The sequence below is a fragment of the Dermacentor silvarum genome, chromosome 8 (assembly GCF_013339745.2).
Source record: "Dermacentor silvarum isolate Dsil-2018 chromosome 8, BIME_Dsil_1.4, whole genome shotgun sequence".
Taxonomy (NCBI): domain Eukaryota; kingdom Metazoa; phylum Arthropoda; class Arachnida; order Ixodida; family Ixodidae; genus Dermacentor; species Dermacentor silvarum.
Genome location: NC_051161.1, coordinates 7,476,110 through 7,494,832, shown reverse-complemented (window position 1 = coordinate 7,494,832; position 18,723 = coordinate 7,476,110). Strand labels below are relative to the sequence as shown.

Genomic DNA, 18,723 nt, shown 5'->3' with positions numbered 1-18,723 from the left:
CGGCTGCGCTGGATGGCTTAGCGAAGACGACAGGAAACGATTCGAACGAAGAGGGGAATCGTCTATTTTTGAGCGCTGGAGAAGGGTGGGCGTCCAGCGTAAGTAGGGAAAGCCAGCGCAAAATAAGCGAAAAGAAGAAGCTGGTAGCATGAGTGATATGTCTGTGCCATGGTGTAAGATATATACTCTTTAGGTGGGGACACTTCTCGGCTTGCTTGCTAGACGCGATCGACCAGATAAAGTAGCAAGGGCGCGCGTCTATCGGGGCGGTGACGGCAGCGGATACCTATCGGCGGAACGACGCAACTTCAGTTAGAACGCAGGCGAGAGCGTGCGCCGACAAGGAACGCGCGCATGCCCTCTCGCCGGTGACCTACTTTCGTGCGTCACTCAATCATTTCGGATTTCCCGCGAACCGCCCGTTGCTATAACAACGGGAGATTAAACCAATAAAAAGCTTTCTGTGTTGAAGTGGCGTTGTACTACCGATAGGTATCCGCTGCCGTCACCGGGCTGATCGGCGCGCGCCTTTGCTACTGTATCTGGTCGATCGAGGCTGGCGAGTGTCCTCACCTAAAGAGTATATATCTTACACCGTGGTCTGTGCTCTCCGTCGTACTTCTTTCTTTCTTCTATACCAAAAGCGAAAACGAAACAAACGCGTTGTGTGCGCGCGGCCACGTTGCCCACTTCAGGCTTCGGCAAGCTGACGGCAATGCAATGCACGCGCCATGCTATTAATTAAGGCACTTGATCGAGTGATTAGTGACTTAGCTGACATGCAGCCTGATACAGAGTGCGATCTCTTTGAATTGCTTTGAAACTCTATTTTCATTAATTTTGCTGTAAACGGTTCATTATTAGAAGAGATATTGAAGGTCAAAGTTCAATTTTTTTTTAATTTCGCACCAATATATCAGGGCCGGTACGTCACAGTGACGTCACGGATTTCAAACCATTATTTCTTATTTGGTTCGTTGTGGCTGTGCAAATGTTCTTGTGTCTGGCTACGTTTAGTCTTTAGTCCTTCTAGAATGCAATGTAGTCCATCTTATAAAAAATGTACTAAGCAGCTGTATAGACGTTGCTTTCAAAATCCATGACGTCACGAAGAGCTGGTGTCGGAACTTGAATGCGGCGTCGCCACCGGTCTTCCTTTTCACGCTCTATTCGTTTCGTTTTGTAGAATGGTGATTTACTAATGCAGGTGACATCATTTTTCTTTTTAATGAGAAGCTTCATGCCTTAACAGAGCGGAAATTCACCTTTGTCGTGGAGCCCGTTTCCCGTAAACTATTGTGGCCGGCTGTACATGAGCAGAAATGTTGGACATTGCCCCTTCGGGAAGGTGTAGAACTCCACCGCAATATACTAGCGTAACTTAATGGGCCGAATTTTCAAAAAAACTATATTTCGAAAGACTGGCCGAGTTTCAACAAGTTTCAGTAAGCAACGCCGATAGGGCACTTACTTCTAATAACACAAGCATTTACGGTTGTGTTAGTTGGTAATTAGTGCTGCGTTATAGCAGTGTTTGAATCAGAGTTGCACATACCGTCGGCACAAACTGAAACGTGATCGAGGAAAAAACTGAACACGCCACGCGTTACGTGCAGCCTAACTACACGGGAGTGCGACGCACATATACTCTCGCTACATGCAGCAGATTTTAAAGGAAGGTGGAGTTCATTATGTACGCTTTCAAGCATGAATTAAGCCAATGCTACAAATGCAGCCGAACGTAAAACGTAAAAAAAGAATAATTCTAGCCGTTTTCTACTTGTTCGCGTTCGTATTTACGTTGATGGTACCAGGCATGCACAGACAGCCGCAACCGAATTCCAGGAAAATGCACCGTAATCGGTACACTTCACGTGGCTTTCATAGATGGTAAATATGTGTTTACATAGCTATTCATTACATACACGTATGCAGTTGTTACACGAATGCATGTATTTATAGTGCTGCGAGAATGCGCAAACCACCGCGTTGCCGCAGTTGGTCGCGAAGGGTCGACACCTCCCGTGACACGCACGACCGCCATCTTGGTAGCGTCTCTGCTGATAACGCCTTGGCCTTCAGGCACAAATGAGCCAGTTCACTAGTCGTGGCCAAGCAGCGCGGCTGCAGCGGTGAGACTTGCTGTGCGTGTCGCGTCGCTCTGACTCCGCGCCCATTGTTAAAGTCGCACGTCACGCGTGTTTAGGCCGAGGGCGCGGCCAGACAAAGCGTGAAGGCTGCGCGGATGAAGCTGCGATGCGCTGCCTTCGCGTGCGCCGCTCACCGAAGAGTGCCGGCGGCGTCATCGACGCTCAGCACAAATGAGTCCCGCTCTGCTGGCTGCTGCTCAGGTTGTCTGGCGGCCCATGCGTGTTGGCAGACTCGGAGTATTCTATCATACGATGCCGATTGAACGCTGTGGTGAATGCATAACTGCAGAACGCTCGTTGCTAAACAACGGCAGCAGTTATTAAATTGACGAGTTTCTGATAACTGAAGTGATAATTTAAATTACGACTTATCCCTCATATTTAGCCTTGCTGGAGAAAATCTTAATTCAAGTTCTAAGCTTTCTCGTACAGCCTACATGTTTATGCTAATGTTCTACTCTGTACAGTGTTATCGAGCATTGCGTCGCAAATATGTTTTCTTTTTCTCCTCATTCTATTAACTGCTTGGAATATGCATGCTCACTTCTGCCGTTAAGCACACTTATTTATTAGAAACCTCCTTTCTACATTATTTCCTTACGTCGTTACCCGACCTACGTTGGTGTAATAGCAGGACCAAACGCCTGCCGAAGCCTACAATAATATCTGCCACTTTTAGTGAAACACGCGATAAAGCCTCGCGCAGAAAAAATAAAAAGACAGTGGTGATATGAATTCGTGAAGCCACGTGAGTCGGTGCACCAGCTCGTCACGAAGAGGTAATGTTGCTTTCGCTCAAAAACTTACGCAAGGAAAGGCAGAAGGTTTGTTTTAGAAAAATAACAACAAGCGAAAAAGCTGCAGCTGCTACAACGTCTTTGGCCGGGCGTTCAAAATTAACGTCAAACGCGAGTAGCACCGCTTAAACAAATTGCGGCATTTAACATCAGCAAATTTGCGTAACTACAAAATGCGGTTCGCCAAATTCTTCAATCTGGCATAAAACACGTCACGTAAGCTAAGTTACGATGTAGCACTATACGACGAGCTCTAGTCCAGCATCACGGTTGATGGCGCGCACCGCAGATCATGTATGGTTCAAACAGGCCGTTTTAGTTTTGTTGACGTGGAAAGAACAAGCCTTTAGGGGCAAACACGCATCGCTTAGATAATTCCTGAATACTGCATGCGAAAGATTACTAAGCATTCCGGCCGCCATTTTTCACCCGCTGAAGCAGGGTTGCGTGGCCACGCAACAGTGGTCCTCGTGCCAAACGCACGCTGACACCGAGCTGCGTTCATTACCGGAATCAACGAGTTCCAAGGTGGTGCGATGCGGTTTAATCCGTGAACGAGTTTAAAAAATCACGCCTCCTTTAGCCACGGCCGCTGGATAAAAAAAAAAAAAAAAAGTATAGCGGCCATTTAATTGAACCGATGCGTGTTCAAGCGCTTACCCTGCGCTGATTGCCGTTTTCTCCGGCGTCGTGTCTTTTCCAGTTGGCGTATAAGTTGCGTGCACAAGCTAGCATATATACCTGACTGCGCCTTCAGCAAAAGGGCCGCCCACAATGGCTGCGCTTCGTGTGGTGCTCCTGAATTGCAAGCGTTAACACCAGCGCCTATAGCATCCGCAGTGTACCTTAAGCATCTATCAACATACTGAAAGTTAAGTATTTGACATGTTCGACAGAGCTTCTCGTCTTTCATTTCTTAAGACTCGTTTCGTAGACACGTTTCATCTTTAGCGACTCGTTTCTTTTAGCTACTTCGGCATCATTTAACTTTCTTTGATGCGAAAGCGTCAAATGGCCGATTGAGCGAAAAAGCCGGCGGTCTCGCGGTCTCTGCAGCAGCGAAAGAACGGCACCTAACTTCTCATTGGCTGCGCGACGCCACGTGACGAGCGCGTGACGCTGGCTCGGGCAGCACGTACCGCTATGGAGTCTGAAGTATATCTACATCGTCGGCGGCCGCAACCTCGGCAGTAGCGCAACATACTCGCCCTGCATAATGGTAGTATGAGACCCAAAGTTTATATCGGTGCCAGTAAAATTTACTGGAGCCACAAAATTTAACGGTGCCGCTACAGCACTGCTGTTAAATGTATAGTGTATACCCTTGCAGATTCTAATAATATCGATTCTGTCTACAAACCTAACGAAAACAACCAACACATTGAAGTACCTGCGGTTCTTACCATTATTCAAGCTCAAGAGCGCCGCTTACCCATAAAAATATGCAGGTGTACAACTTTACCGTGTTTTTAGGTTATGTCATCACATTTCACCACCACTACAACCGACAAGATAACCTACTCTCCTTCTTCGCCTGACACCAGACTTGTACACGTACGCTACAGCAAAAGTAACTGATTACAATTACTTCATTCAAAGGTGTAATTGATTACAATGACCAATTACTGCCAAATGAAAGTAATTGAGCAAGTACTAAAATGTTAATCGATTACTTTTACATTACTTTCCTACCAACCTTTATTGTCATTGCATTCATTGCACACATACAGTAAATAGAACGAGCTGACCTGGCTCTCTCAGTGCATCCTCTGCAGTCCTTCAAACGTTGTTTATCGTCACTAACAATTGCTTGTCAAAACAACCGCCGGTCATCTTCCCTTGTATATTCTTGGGATGACACCAGCAGCGAAAGTGAAAACTCGCTCGATGTGCTCGCTGGATGGAAGGGCGGTGGTGCACCGAGCAAGCACATTGCGCACAAGGTACTGGTTGCTCAATGCAGTTACGATCGTATCTGGATCCTCATTGAAGCGCAGCGCTTCATTGGTGTGGATACTGGGAGAAGGCGTCCCGATAAAGCATTGAAAAGACGAAAAAAAGAAAATCGTCCGTATAGGTGATATCCTGGCATCAATGCCCGAAGTGGTCATTTCTATCAAGCCAGAGCAGCGTCGGTTCAAATCGTCGGGAGACAAAAAACTGACGCCCAGGTGCATGCAAATGCGCATCCGCGACGCTGCTGCATGGCACGAGCGCGGGCGCTGTAGTTCCCGCCAAATTCAAGTTCTCAAAGCTGCGTCACCTGTTTCAGCTTGTCTGGTCGATAGAGTAACTGGTTACGTGTAATTCATTACTAAAGAAGTAATTGAATTGCAGCAAGCGTTATCGAGCAATAAAAGTAATCGATCAATTACAAAACTACCAAATATGTGATTAAGTACTAGTATTAATTTATTATTTAATTAATGCAATTCGTTACAAGTATGCCTGACACCCACCTATGTTCCTTCCCTCGAAGCTCCGCTCCATCTTCATAGCCCGAAAATCTCTTCTCCGACGGCAAACACACCTGCTGTTAACCCCCCGTGTGTCTGCTCCCTCCTTCGTAATCTTAATGGGGCGGAGGAATGTCCGTTACGCCTTTCGTAAACCGAACCCGGCACCTGAAGACCCTGCGAAGTGTTCTGCGGTGGATTCTCACCATCTGCTGTGGCTGCGTCCAGGTGCCAGGATGTGGACAGACAGCCCACATACTACGAAAAGTTGACATTGTGTACAATAAGTTCTATAGGCCACTTATGCCATTTCTTCACGAAGAATGAGTGCGCGCATTTATTTAGGTGTATATTATGCCGTATGGCAACTCGCGTGGTAAAAAGAAAAGCTTTCCCTACCAACATATTGAATAATGAATGACCCGCGTGGTCACACTAAGCCTACCGTCGTTGTTCCACTCCACCCGCGGAGCCGAAGCGGTGTGGCCGCGTCTCCCATTGAGTGACGCAACAACGCGGTGTGACCGACGCGCGTCAGCCCAGTAGCGGTGACCGCGGTGGTGGTGGAATGCCCTCCGGGGCGCGCGCGGTAACCAAAAACCCTCGGCTGGCGACGCGGTGCCCAGCGGGACTGACTCAGTGGCCCGCTTCCTAAACGGGTGTGCGTGCCAAGTGGGGAGACGACGCCGTGCCGGCGAGGAGCGCCCGCGTGCGCGCGCTCGGGGCTCTCGGTGCGACGTCGACAGGACGGTGGTGCGCCCTTTGCAGCGCCACGAAAACGACGATGCGAGAAACGCGGCGAAAATGAACAAAGGTCGGTGTGGCGAGAAGTCGCGCGCCGCCCTGCCGCTCCACTTGTCATTGACCCCACTTTACATACTTTAGGCGCTTGGGGACGAGAGCCGGTGGCACGTCGGTGAGGTTGTACAGCCAGACATAGAGAGAGAATAATAAATTGCATAAATAGGCCACTTAACTCTCAGAACTGAGGCTATACTTATAATTCCAGGGTATTCAGTAAATGGACACTATCGGCGAAATTGAAGCCAGCCCGTACATATCGTATAGGGCGTGTGTGCACCGCATTTATAAATGTTAATATGGTAGATTATAATTCATGACTTTGCCACGCACATGAGTATCGCGCACCATCCGACGAGCGTTTTTTTCTACTCATAAGTTGCAAATAAAAATATCCTGCCGGCCGTAATGCAAAAATGTCGTGCCCGAAAAAAGAGTTCGCAACAACTGGCACTGAACGATTGCGATGGTGAAAAGCGTCAAAGCTAAAGCGAAGGGCAGTGATAAACAGTTTTCGCAAACCGAGAGCGCTTTGCAAATCCGCGGTCTCTGCATTTCATTTTCATTCGCTGCGTTGTTTTTAATGCTTTCTTGTTCTTTTCTTGTTTTTGTTTATCTTCACTGAAGCACGCAGGTAGCGGAGGCTACGAGCCAATAACTTTACCTAATCTACAGGAGCATTCGTTAAGTGCTGTAAATTGGCCTTTGGATCCCGTACTTTCTTGAAATGCATCAAGAAAGAATCAGTAAATGAAATCAAGGCACAACGCTGCCTGTTTTGTTAGAAGAAAAACTGATCAGGGAAAAGAAAGGGGGAGCTGTCAAAGCTTTCTTACATCGAATAAGGCCACACGGTTCTGCGGCATTGCAGCATCTTACTTCTTTTTTTCACTTCTGGACATAGTATATGCGAAGGTGGATTCCTCACACACGCAATAAGCGATGATCCAGTCAAACACCTTTCAGCTAGCACCGTTGAAAGTTTATCATTATCTCTCGTGCATTAAGAAAGTTACCCTTGCGTATGAAGTTCATGTTTCCAAATATCTTATATAAAGCTGGCGTTTTGCGTAGGTATAATCATCCGTCTGAAAGCAGACTTTGTTGCTGCCGCTGATATGAACATGACAGAAGACACTGAATTGGTTTTCTCAAAAAAGTCGAAGAAGGCTAAAGTGCAACGAACACAGAAGAAAAATACAGTATCTTATAATGAGACGATTCTAATGCATGCTCTTCATTGCTGAGTTGCAGCCCACAGGGTGTCCCAAAATCCCGGCAGAATCGAAAGTGTCGAAATTATTTACGCGACGCTGGCGGGTATAAGGTTCGCCATAAGGAAGCACCATTATCAGTTCGAGGGCGCTCCCCAAAAGCTGTCAGCGTCCTCTGCGGACATTGCGTCCATTCTTGCAGGCGAGATAACGACTGCATGTGATCCAAAGGAAATTTTGAGGCAGCAGATAAGAAAGAAGGGTAAATCTTGGTAAAAAAAAAAAAAAAAAGTCACACATTCCCGAGTGCACAACTAGAAAAATAAAACGCGTGTTGCTTTTCAACTTATTTCTTCGTCGTTATTATTTTCCCCAATTTTCTTGTATTTATTTATTTATTTATTTATTTATTTATTTATTTATTTATTTATTTATTTATTTATTTATTTATTTATTTATTTATTCCAAGGCGCTGAACTGTGCTTCCTAAAGAGCTGCAGAAAATAGCGTCTCTTCCTCTTCACTATATCTCTCCTTTCTTTGCTGGATTACGCATTTCATACAAGGCTGCGCTTCCATCGCACTCTTCGATTATCCCGCATTCAAACAGAGCAATGTCTCGGTAAATTTATCTGGAACCAGAATACGAGACGCCGATTTGCGATTGCAACTCTAGAGTAGCTTGACTCGAAGCGAGCACAAGGCCTTCCCTGCGAACGAGGGTGCCACGGAGGAGACGCAACAAAACCACACTTTCTGCCGTGGGAAACGGACGTCGGTGTAGAGAATGGGGCGGAAAGCCAAAGCTCCTTCAGAAGGACACATTCTCGCATATTTGCACGACTACGATCGCATCCCATAAGTTGAACGGACATGTGCACACCTACAGATCATATCTTGCAATCTGAATAAAAGTCACGCATTCTGATAACCACGATCACTACGCGCGTTCATGGCAGGTCACCGCAGCACGTGATCCTCCAATCCCAACAATGTTATGAAAATGCGCCCTGATCATCTTGTGTTGCATTGTCAGCTGATACGGGCGGCGAAGACCTGTTCGATTGATTGGGTCATAAGCACGCGTACCACGTCATGGCTCGTGCACGTGGCAGCTTTTGAGAAATCATCGTCTTGGGGGCTTGCGCGTGCACGGGCGATTCGCAACGACCGCGACATGCAGACAAGAAAGTTGCATTACGATTGTGCTGGCGGGCGATTTTCAACCGATCGTAACAGGTAGACCAAAAGACGCATAGAAATGAAACTTTGCTGGCGTCAAATATACCTTGTGCATGTGTATAGATACTGGTGAGATCGCTAAGTGCGGGGTGAAATTCTAAAGGCCGTAATTAATTACCAAAGTTACAATGAACCTTGATAGAGCTGGCGGCTGCAGGCAGATCGGAGTCTTCACAGGGCGTGCAATGGTAAACTACTGCTGACTTCAGCGGCATCTGTGAAAGCAGTAGCGAAATATTGCATTGAAGATACTTGTGCCCCCTTTTTTAACAGCTTGCTATACGGCATATGTGAGTATAACAGCTTGCTATACGGCATATGTGAGCTTGGATTATCTCCTTGTGTAAAACTTGAAATATTAGCTCGGAGAGTATATTGTCCAGGAGTTCTTCGCTTCTTGCTAACGCAGCACTTGATGTACGCCTGAGTTTATATAGATCTGCAGATCGAAGCTTTTATCAGAAGCCGCATACTTGGATCGCTTTTTAAGATAGTAAGGTTCGAATCTTTTGCCATGTGAGGTAATCGCAGCAGCGCCATGTACAAGAATATAACGTACCTTTGTTGATTGAGGTGGGCAACATGGTTATAAATTCCTGCTCATTGCTGGCGGTTGCACCTACACTTTCTTCATTCGAAGCCTTGTTCTTATCACCAAGGCTTTCCACTGTTGTCTCCGTGGTGCTACATTGTTGTGTTGCACAAGGGCACCTGATCAGGGGAGATATGTGCGCGATTATGTCTGCATACGTCGCGCTGCAGGGAAAATCAGCTGACCATCTATCGTTGCATTCCCGGCGCTGTCAGCCGTATTCTAGAAGGCAACTCAGGTTCGGAACAGGCTTCGGAAGATCGAAACGCGTGTCTTTGCATTGCGTTCTCATAGCCCTTCAAAACTCCATCGTGAGCAATGCTCCGGTCATTTCTTCCGCGTAGACATGTGGTGGTGGTGCTGGGTTGTATAGCAACAGGCAGGTTTAACGTGGACATAGCACTGCGCGCCATCTCTTTTGCTTTCCAGCGAAGATATTAGTCAGATTAGAAGCGGTGGACAATGTCCGCTCCACTGCTTGCGCTTCAAGTTCCGACGAAAATGTATTTAGGGAGTGAATTGGAAGGGGGTGTCAGGTGTGTCAAGTTTAATATATGGACAACGTTAATCATGTGCGAGATAATTAAGCGCGTTGTAGGAAACTGCATAGGTTTTGTAACTGCACTTTGGAGCATGAAATATTCAACAGGACGCCGTTTCACATGTATCGGACGTGTGAGTACAAAGCTTCGCAGAAAGCGTGTTTCTGGAGGAATATTCTAGAAAAAAAAGATTAGGTTGTGATGAGGACACCGTAGGACATAATCAAATTTGGGCAAATTAGCGCGCTTATATATACCTGTAGAGAGTCTAAAGCTTTTTCAGTTTGCGAACTAAGTATATCAAAGTAAAATGTCATGGAAACAGAACGTGTTCGCGGAGAAACATAGTGGGGGAATTCTAAAGTTCGTAGCTGCTTTGGAGACACCGTAGGAAGTTTCCAACAGGTAGTCGTAGCCTAATGCTCTTTCGTGCAGATATTTACATTTTAGAATTGGAGTAAGCAAGTAGCTCTACATATTGCCTGTAAATCTTGCGCACGTTAACAGGAGACACGCTTAGAATCAACCGTTAAAGGTAAAGCGTTAATTGTAAGCGGTTGCAGGTTCAACGCTGCCGGCGGAGACGGTCAGGAGGGTGCGCGAGGACTGCGAAGCAGTTTCACGGGGACATGAAACGCCTATTCGCAAAGGAAAACACTTTGGTGCCTAATAAGGAGGACGCCGCGCGGCCTCTGTTTCTGATAATTCGATATTTCTGCAATTTGGGTTGCGATTCTTCGCAGCGCTAGTCTGCCGTGGTATATTCGTTATTGTTTGTTTGTGTTTCCCTGCAATTTTTCGCCGCAATCCCGTTAAAGACACGGTGTTAACTGAAGCGTTATGTTTAAGGACAGCGGGGAAAACACGAATAAAGCTGGCTGTGGAAACTATTAAAGGCGGCTGGAAAATTGGCGGGCAAAAGGAAGAAAGAAACATGCAATGAAGCGACGTTTCTGCCGCTAAGAACGTAGTTTGTAGAATAAAATACATTTAAATGCAATGGAAAATGTTAAAGAACGAGCTTGGTGGCATGTGCCACAGCCGTCTCATCTGGGGTGCTCATATCACTGTTGTCATCATCATCGTCGTTGTGTTTTTTTTTTTTTTATATATCTCTATATATTCCGTACTTTCGTTGCTAATAGCACCATTCTAATGTAGAGAGAATTGTATTTTTTCACATGATGCGTCCTGTCCATACGTTGCATTGATTGTTGTAATATATGCGACTGTCCTGTTGGGACACTCTTGTGGTCTGCAGTATGCACTAAATTTTTTAAAAAAGATAATCGTCCCCACCGAGCGAGCACGAGGGCGCAGGCTGCTTCTGATGTTCGCTCACGGTAAGTAACCTAGAAATATATTTGGAAAGTTGCATATCTAAGAGCAAGACGTTGCACATTTCCCTTCGGTTTCTTTCTATTTAGAGTAGAGTTTTGTTTTCTTATCTATGACTCTTCCGTTGCCCGAATTCGTGACGCTTCCACATCCGCTGATAAACAGCAACGTCAGTGCACGAGCGCCCAGTCGCGCCAGCCATACGCTAGTTTCAGTTGCCGCGGGTATTGTTGGCGCTCCCTTCCATCCCGTGAACCGCTCTTCTCCGTCACAACTCGGCGCATTCCTTGCGTCCGTGGTTTTCGGGTCGCAGTAATAAAGACCGGCGTGCGGTCTTGACGTGTGCTTTTCCGCGACACTGCGGTGTTCGGTGGAGCAGCATCCTTCCACGTTTGGGCCTTCGCACGAAACAAGGGACATGACGTTTACAGCTGGCCGGCGGCGCGATGAGTTTGTATCGCTCCAAGGAACCAGAAATATAAGATGGTTGTAAGCTTTCGTGTAATCAAATTATTTGTGTATGGAGCTCCATACACGAATAATTTGGTTACAGAACTTGCCCCTCTCCGCTTCCTCCGTCTCATTTTCTGTTCCAAATGGCAAGCAATGTTTCTACTTAGCTTGCCTTTTAGATGTATTCTTTGCGTAGGTTGCCGCTCTGCGGACGCTGTTAACAAGCTCTTTTCTCTCTGTTGAGCTCATTATTCAAGCATAAAACTAAGCACCAGGAGACTAAATAACAGAGTGGGTTGGTGAACTTAAAAAAAAAAAAAAAGGCAATAACAGTACGACGCCTGGGCAGAGCCCGTGAAAATGCAGGTCGCTCGCCCATGTGCCCAGAGAGTGCGTATACTATACGGGCGTGAACTGCACGCGCCGCCTGATTGACAGGTCAAAGTCAGCTGTAGTGCAGCTACGCAGAAGACGCGTGTTCCAGAGAAAGTGCAGTGTCACGATTGATCTTGCGCCTTGTAATTCTCATCAGAGGTCGCCGACGACACATACACGTTGCTCATTCATGTTATGTTTACTTTTCATGCGCTTAGTATACAGAAGTGCTTCAATCTATTTTGCTGAGTCACTTTGATTTAATATACATTTCTCGACTGACACGAACTGACATACAACGGGGTCGCGAGGCAGCAAGTACCGCCATGCATTAATTCTTACACGGCAAAGCACAAACAGCAACTCTAATCGTAATTGCTCTTTTGGCATACATCCTTACGCGTCGTTATTACGTCGCCATCTTCCTCTCCTTTTCCCTGCGCTGAGCAGCTGGCTAGAGCTCGAACCATCCGGCATATCTGTCAGTTTTTTTTTTTTTTTCGGACTCAGCTGCTTCTTTGTCATTTGATGTCCTGCATACCATCGAGATATGTGCATTCTCGTATCGATAATTTTTCGTATTTCGTACACCAGCACGTCTTCAGTATTCTCGCGAGGCTTTCGAGTCTCGACACAGAATCAGAGCGAAATGTGATTTCGTCGCAGCTGGCGACCGAGTCGAACGTGCGACGACGACTATAGCGAGCCGCCGCAGTTCCTCCGCCCGCGAAACTTTATAAGGTGCGCTGCGAGCGGACCGCGGCTGCGACTCGCGAGAAGCTTGAAGCGCCGCCAGAACGGACTCTGACACCGCCCGGCTTCCTTCCACCCGGCGTCTCGGGCCTTCTGGCGTGGCCGTTAGGCTATTGGGCAACATGGCCCCGGCGATCATCGCTGTCTGTATACGAGCTCGGGAGAAGAGAAGGGGTGGCGGAGTAACGGCGGCGGTGTATAGGAACGGGTGCGTGTGTGCGAGGCGAGCTGGCCGCAGAGAAAAGCCAGTGTTAGATTGTTTACCAGACCCCATCGAGATTTTCGGACGGTCGTGTCGCCTTATTTTTAGAGCGACCCGCGCTCTCTGCTCGACGGCACAGTTTCGCCGCGCGGCGCCGAGAGGAAACGCGGCGGCGCCCGCTGCTGGGACCCCGTGCGCGGTGCAGGACTCGGGCCACTGCTAGAACGGTGGCATTCCTTTTCTCCCAGAATATTTCGGCGCACGCCCTGCGGTGATATGCGTTGTTCTATCGCACGTAAGGCCACATTTGACTAGGCTGGCGTTTACGTTTTGAAGCTGTGCGTTCCCTTTCAAGGACGTCGGTGAGGTTCTTTACCGCAGGCCGAAGTCGTAGCACGTGGGAGTATTCGCATTCCACACCAACCGAAACGCAGCCGCAGTGACCCGTAACTGAACGCACACACGACCTCACGTTTAGTAGGAGGACCTCATAAGGTTCGGAGACAACGCGGTGGGTATGCGGGAAAAAAAAATATCAGCACACCGCGTTTGACTAAATAGCGGCTGATGGCGCACTTGCGGATAAACCTTACTGGCCCTGAGCAATACTGCCGTGAGGCTTGTGTATAAGCTGACCCCTAGTTCCTCAGATACTTGTGATGGATGCACTTGTTATTGTTTTTTGAGCTGTCAAATTATATCTGGTTGACGGGCGAGAGCTGCACACGACGTGTGAACTGATGCTCAGCTGGAGGCATCTAGTCGAGCGAAAGGGATTGCCATAGTTCGTGCGCATACACGCAGAGTCCAGGCGTTCTAAAATAGGCGACATTATCTGCTTATAATTGAACGCTGCGAACAAGGACACCAGTGTGCGGAAGGTATGGACGCTATAACAAGTTATAAGTGCGATGCGAGGAAGCTTCGCCGGAAGAAGAAAGTCTGTTGTCGCCTAGTGCCAGAGGCTGAGGAATAGCAGAAAACATAAACTTAGGGGTCGCTTCTAAAACGTAAAAGAGTTCAGTTGAATATTAAATATCCAAATTTTTCGTTTCACGATCATAACACTGGGGACTCTAAAGGTCACATTAACAAAACTGGCTTCATTAACAGGGATGACGTGAACACAAACAGTGTTTATTAAAAATTATTTAGACATGCTATAATGAAAGCTTCGCCAATTTGTGCAAACAATTCACAGTCGGTCGAAAATTTACATGACATTATTCTGCGCATTCATCTGAAAGCTGCAACAATATTGACATCACAGTTATTGCATCATGTTAAGTTTTCCCCATATCTCTTTTATCCGATGCAATGTTCAAGTATTGGTTGTAATCAAGTTCTATAAGCAGCAAGAAGTGCAATACGCACTTGGTGAATTATGCTACTCTACTGCGCGCGAATTTAGACGTATTCCCATTTGTTACTGTACTAAGGTTTTTCTTGTTGAGAACGGTTGTTGAAATCCGACGGGTCACAGTACTATGATTCGATATAATGGCCTACAGTACGAACGAGCAATCTACGTTGAAAACTGCTCACAGCCAAGGACGAATGTCACGGACAGCAGGAAGGCAGTACGTGAAAAGGGGTCTAGCGGACGCTTAAAATATAATTACGCACCATTGTGCAAGGTTTCTAAAGGATCGCATATAGATGAATGGAGTAATTTTTTTAAGGTAAGCCCTTAATAGTCGTTGTACGAGTAATACCTACTATGTAACTCTCCATTGTTCGTACAGTACTATACGGTGCCTAGCTTGGACCTTCCAGGCATTTTATGTGACAACGAGAAATCGATAGACAGGAGTATTATTTTTGTCTTCCGACTAAGGCACGGTCACCTTTATGCAACTGGTTGTCGAGTCGTTTGCTAGGTTGTAAATACTTAAGTGCGCCTGTGCCAATAATGGAGAACAGAACTGGCGGTTCATTTTTGTTCGCGCTAATTTTAACCGTGTCGATGAACACACCGCGCTGAGAAGTGGTACCGCTGAACGCCCACTCACGGAACCAGATTCACCGGAGCAGTGGCCGGGGAGTCCCGTTAACGATCCCAAATGTCGCAGGTTCGACTCCCTGCCAAGGCACCCGCGGCGCAGCGTTTGCAGAACGGTTTCAATCCCGTCGCATTGTAACTTAGTTAAAAAGTTAATTGGGGGTCGTCCCCTGCCACCACCACGGCTTATCCGGCGTGGTAACCGAATACACACGCACGCACACCCTGCGCTGCGGCTGCCACTCACAGAAGAAGACGGCGAGGTATTCCTCGGTCTGCAGAAGACCCTCGAGCTGCTTGCCGTTCACGTCCTCGATGACGTCGGAGTCGGCGGCCTGCTTCGCTTTCTTCGCCCCGCTCGAGTGTCCCGGGAGGAGCAGGAGCAAGAGCGCGAGGCTCAGGAGCACGCGCCCAGCCATCTTCCGCGCGCGACTGCCGACCGAGCTGGGACCAGCGACGACGCTCGGAGCGCTCCCTCCCCTGTCCTTCTCTCGCGCGGGATCTCGAGTCGCGACGCCAGGTGCCGCCGCCGGGCACTGGAGCTCAACCGCACCTCACTCCCTTCAGACCCGCACTCGCCGACCGTCGCGCCAGCTATACACCTCGATTTGAAGTCCCTTTGCGCAGCGGTACCCTTATATACATAGCCTTCGGTGGCTCTTTCCCCCCGTTCTCGAGGTGGTCGGTGGTAGTCGGACTTTTAGCGCCGATTCAAAGGCGTCGATGCATGGGGTATACGTCCTCTCGTGCGGCCGAGTTGCGGGGCGCGTTCGTCGCCCAACGCCAACTATTCTGCATCCAGGGGCGTAGCCAGGAGCCCCTAGGGGGGCTGATGGGGCTTCAGCCCCCCCCGAAATGTTTTCGTGCCGGCATGCACCGCCGACCAAAACTACCACCGACGCCGGGAATCATTCTGGATTCTCTCTACAATGTCTTTTTCACGCTCGAAAAGACACTTCGGCACGAACATTGCGAACTCGGGCTAGATTTCGTGGCAACGCCCTTGCACCTGGAGTCACGTAACGCAAGGAGCCCCATTCGAGCACAAACTTTCAAGGGATTTTCGATAGCGAGCGGGCGCGTTGCGGCATCTTGCATGCAGCGGCTGCGGAATCTACGGAGCGCATGGATTTCAATTACGAAACTTTATGGGTATAAAGTTCTCATAAACTTTTGATGCGAAAGGTGCACTGACATTTCCAAAGACGCGCTTTAAAAGATTTTAAATTCTGGAACTTTGTGGGGTTAATGTTCTTATTAACTTGGGCCAACATGCGCGCACTGGGGCCCTCGTGTCCAAGCCGTTCCAGAAATGGAAGCACGCGCTCGCAATCTTCCACACACACGAAAATACTAAATATCACCGTACTGTCAGCTAGCAGCCGATAATTCTCTCCAAACATTTTCAGGAAGCGTGCCCAAGTGATCGATCAGCTGGACCAGGGCAGGCAAAGTAAAATATGAGAAAACAGAAGAAGTTAAACAACCTATTATTGAGTTTTTTTTGCAGGCGACAAGGTCTGGCTTTCCGTGGCTACAGGGACAGTGGCCCTAAGGATTTAAGCATAGCCGCCGCTGAAAATACAGGTATTTTCGGAGCGCTTCTTCGCATGTGAGCTGATTGTGGAAATACATATCTGAAGAACCATTTGGAAGGTTTCCCCAGTAATGCCTCGTATTTAAGCCCAGATGCACAAAACCAAATTATAGAAATTTGTGGTGAAATTATCAAAGAAAGCCTAGATGCAAAAGCAGGCTGCTTCTCCATACTTCCTAACGAAACGACGGACATCGCTGGAATCGAACAGCCTACTGTTTGTGCAAGGTACCTAAACAAGTATGCCAACGACATCGAGGGAGTGTTTTAGGCTTTAGCAGCGGAATAGATGCCCATCTCTCATTGCCACTGCATGTTCTATGTAAATGTGTAAATGCTGATGCAGATTCTAGTCACCCTTCCAGTGACCACAGCCAGCGCAGAGAGAATATTTTTGTAACAAAAGTTTACTAAAAAACTACTTGCGCTCTACAATGTCTGTGGAACGCATGGTTAGGCGGGCGCTTCTGTACACCCACAGAGACGTCGGCATCAACGTGACCGCTTCGCTCAACTTTCCCGCCGAGAGAAGGTTGTACTTTAGATAGCGAAGAAGCAAAAATCAATGCAAGTAAAAAGCTCTGTTTCTTCAGGTCCATAAGCTTTTAATTGTGAAAACGTATGACTGTTCATTAGCATTTAAAACCGCAGAAATTTTTGCCGTTTATTCTAGCAGTTAGCATCATGATCAAAATTATCATGCGAATACGAAAATTACGAGGACATCAATAACCAATTTTAACCGACCTTGCTCATTGAAAGCCCGGCCCACGCGGCGTTTGCCAAAAACACACTCGGATATTGGGTAGTTAAACTTGCCGCATCATCTGTGGCTTTCGTTTGTCCTTTCCTTTTTGGCTACCTGCTTTTACTTCTTTTTTTAAAACAAAGCAATAGCCTTCTTTGATTTTGGGTGCAGAATAATTGTTGCCGCTGTGCAGGCAGCTAAAATGCACATTTCTTTACTGATTTCTGCACCTTCCTCTATTATTCTAGCCATATGATGCTGTCGCCAGCGCAGCATGGCCCAAGTACATATTACGATTTCTGCGATCATAGTATTGTTCTTGCCTGGATCGTCTGTCTTTCTATGCGTATAGTTTACTATCTGTGACTGAGCAACATGTTTATTTGTCTTGTTTGATGCATTATATACACTGGCGTTTGCTTAGGTACCTAGATTTATTGGGGACTTATACGTACATTTAAATATCTTGTTGTGAGGTTTTTTGTATACAAGCAGTGAACTTCGTTTCCAGCGACACTTTTTTGCCCTTTATCAAGTTGTATCTTCGCATTTGTATATTCCATTCTATCTTCGCATTTCTAATGTGTATTTTGCAGAACTGTTTTTTATATGTACTCACTGTTGCGAGTATAATCTCGGTGTAATTGCAATACACGACCGGTTACAGCTGCTCCTGCGCAATCTATTGCAACGAGGGACAGCGTCATTGAGGCTTTTTCCTGGCCGTTGCATATGTACAAATATGTAAACAAAGTTCTTGAATGACAAAGATTCATCAAAATATTCGTCCTCAACTTATTCTTTTCACGGCCTTTACGTTTTTCATATCAGCTGAATGCACTGCTTTGCTGGTTTCGAACTGATATAGTTCTAAAGTTCGTGTGATATTTTTTTTACTTATTAAATAGATAAAAAAAAAACGCGGAAGCATTGATATCAGTTATTTCTGCCACAATTTTCGGGGCATACGAATATATTCCTTTATGAAAAAAATACATATTTTACTGGACAGTGCATAGCGTTCAATAATTCGTTTGCAGCATCTAATATACAATAGCATTGGCAATGCAGTTATTATTCATGCATTTGATCCCTCGACAAATTCTGTAAGGAGGAGGCCGCACTGCAACCTGAGCCCCTCCCCCAACAAAATTTCTGGCTACGCCACTGTCTGCATCTTCTACTTACGGCTGGGACATGCACACACTTAGACGTGTGTGCATGTCCCAGCCGCACTCTTCCCCCGAGGGGACGGCGGGAGAGGAGGATGACAGCCGCATTCCACGCCGGCGCTCACTCCGCTGGAAATCACAGACAAACAACGAGTCGGCTTGCGTGACCTATGCTGCCGCTAAGGATGTGTGCTCTGCTCTCTACAAAATGACCCAATGAAATAACAAGCACTACGTAAATATTCTCACTGCAACAAAGCAGCATTCCTTTAATAAAGCGGATAATGTT

The 18,723-nt window shown here is 47.0% G+C and overlaps 1 protein-coding gene across 3 annotated transcripts in view; it reads right to left on the bottom strand.

Moving 5' to 3' along the window:
• The window catches only part of LOC119460576 (uncharacterized), a 100,540-nt gene extending 85,125 nt beyond the window's left edge, over positions 1-15,415 (bottom strand). For all 3 annotated transcript variants that reach the window (XM_037721534.2, XM_037721536.2, XM_037721535.2), the window contains exon 1: positions 15,165-15,415. In XM_037721534.2, the coding sequence (XP_037577462.1) occupies positions 15,165-15,336 (172 nt within the window). In that variant the 5' untranslated portion in view covers positions 15,337-15,415. The remainder of the gene's footprint in view (positions 1-15,164) is intronic.
• Positions 15,416-18,723: the final 3,308 nt, after the last annotated feature.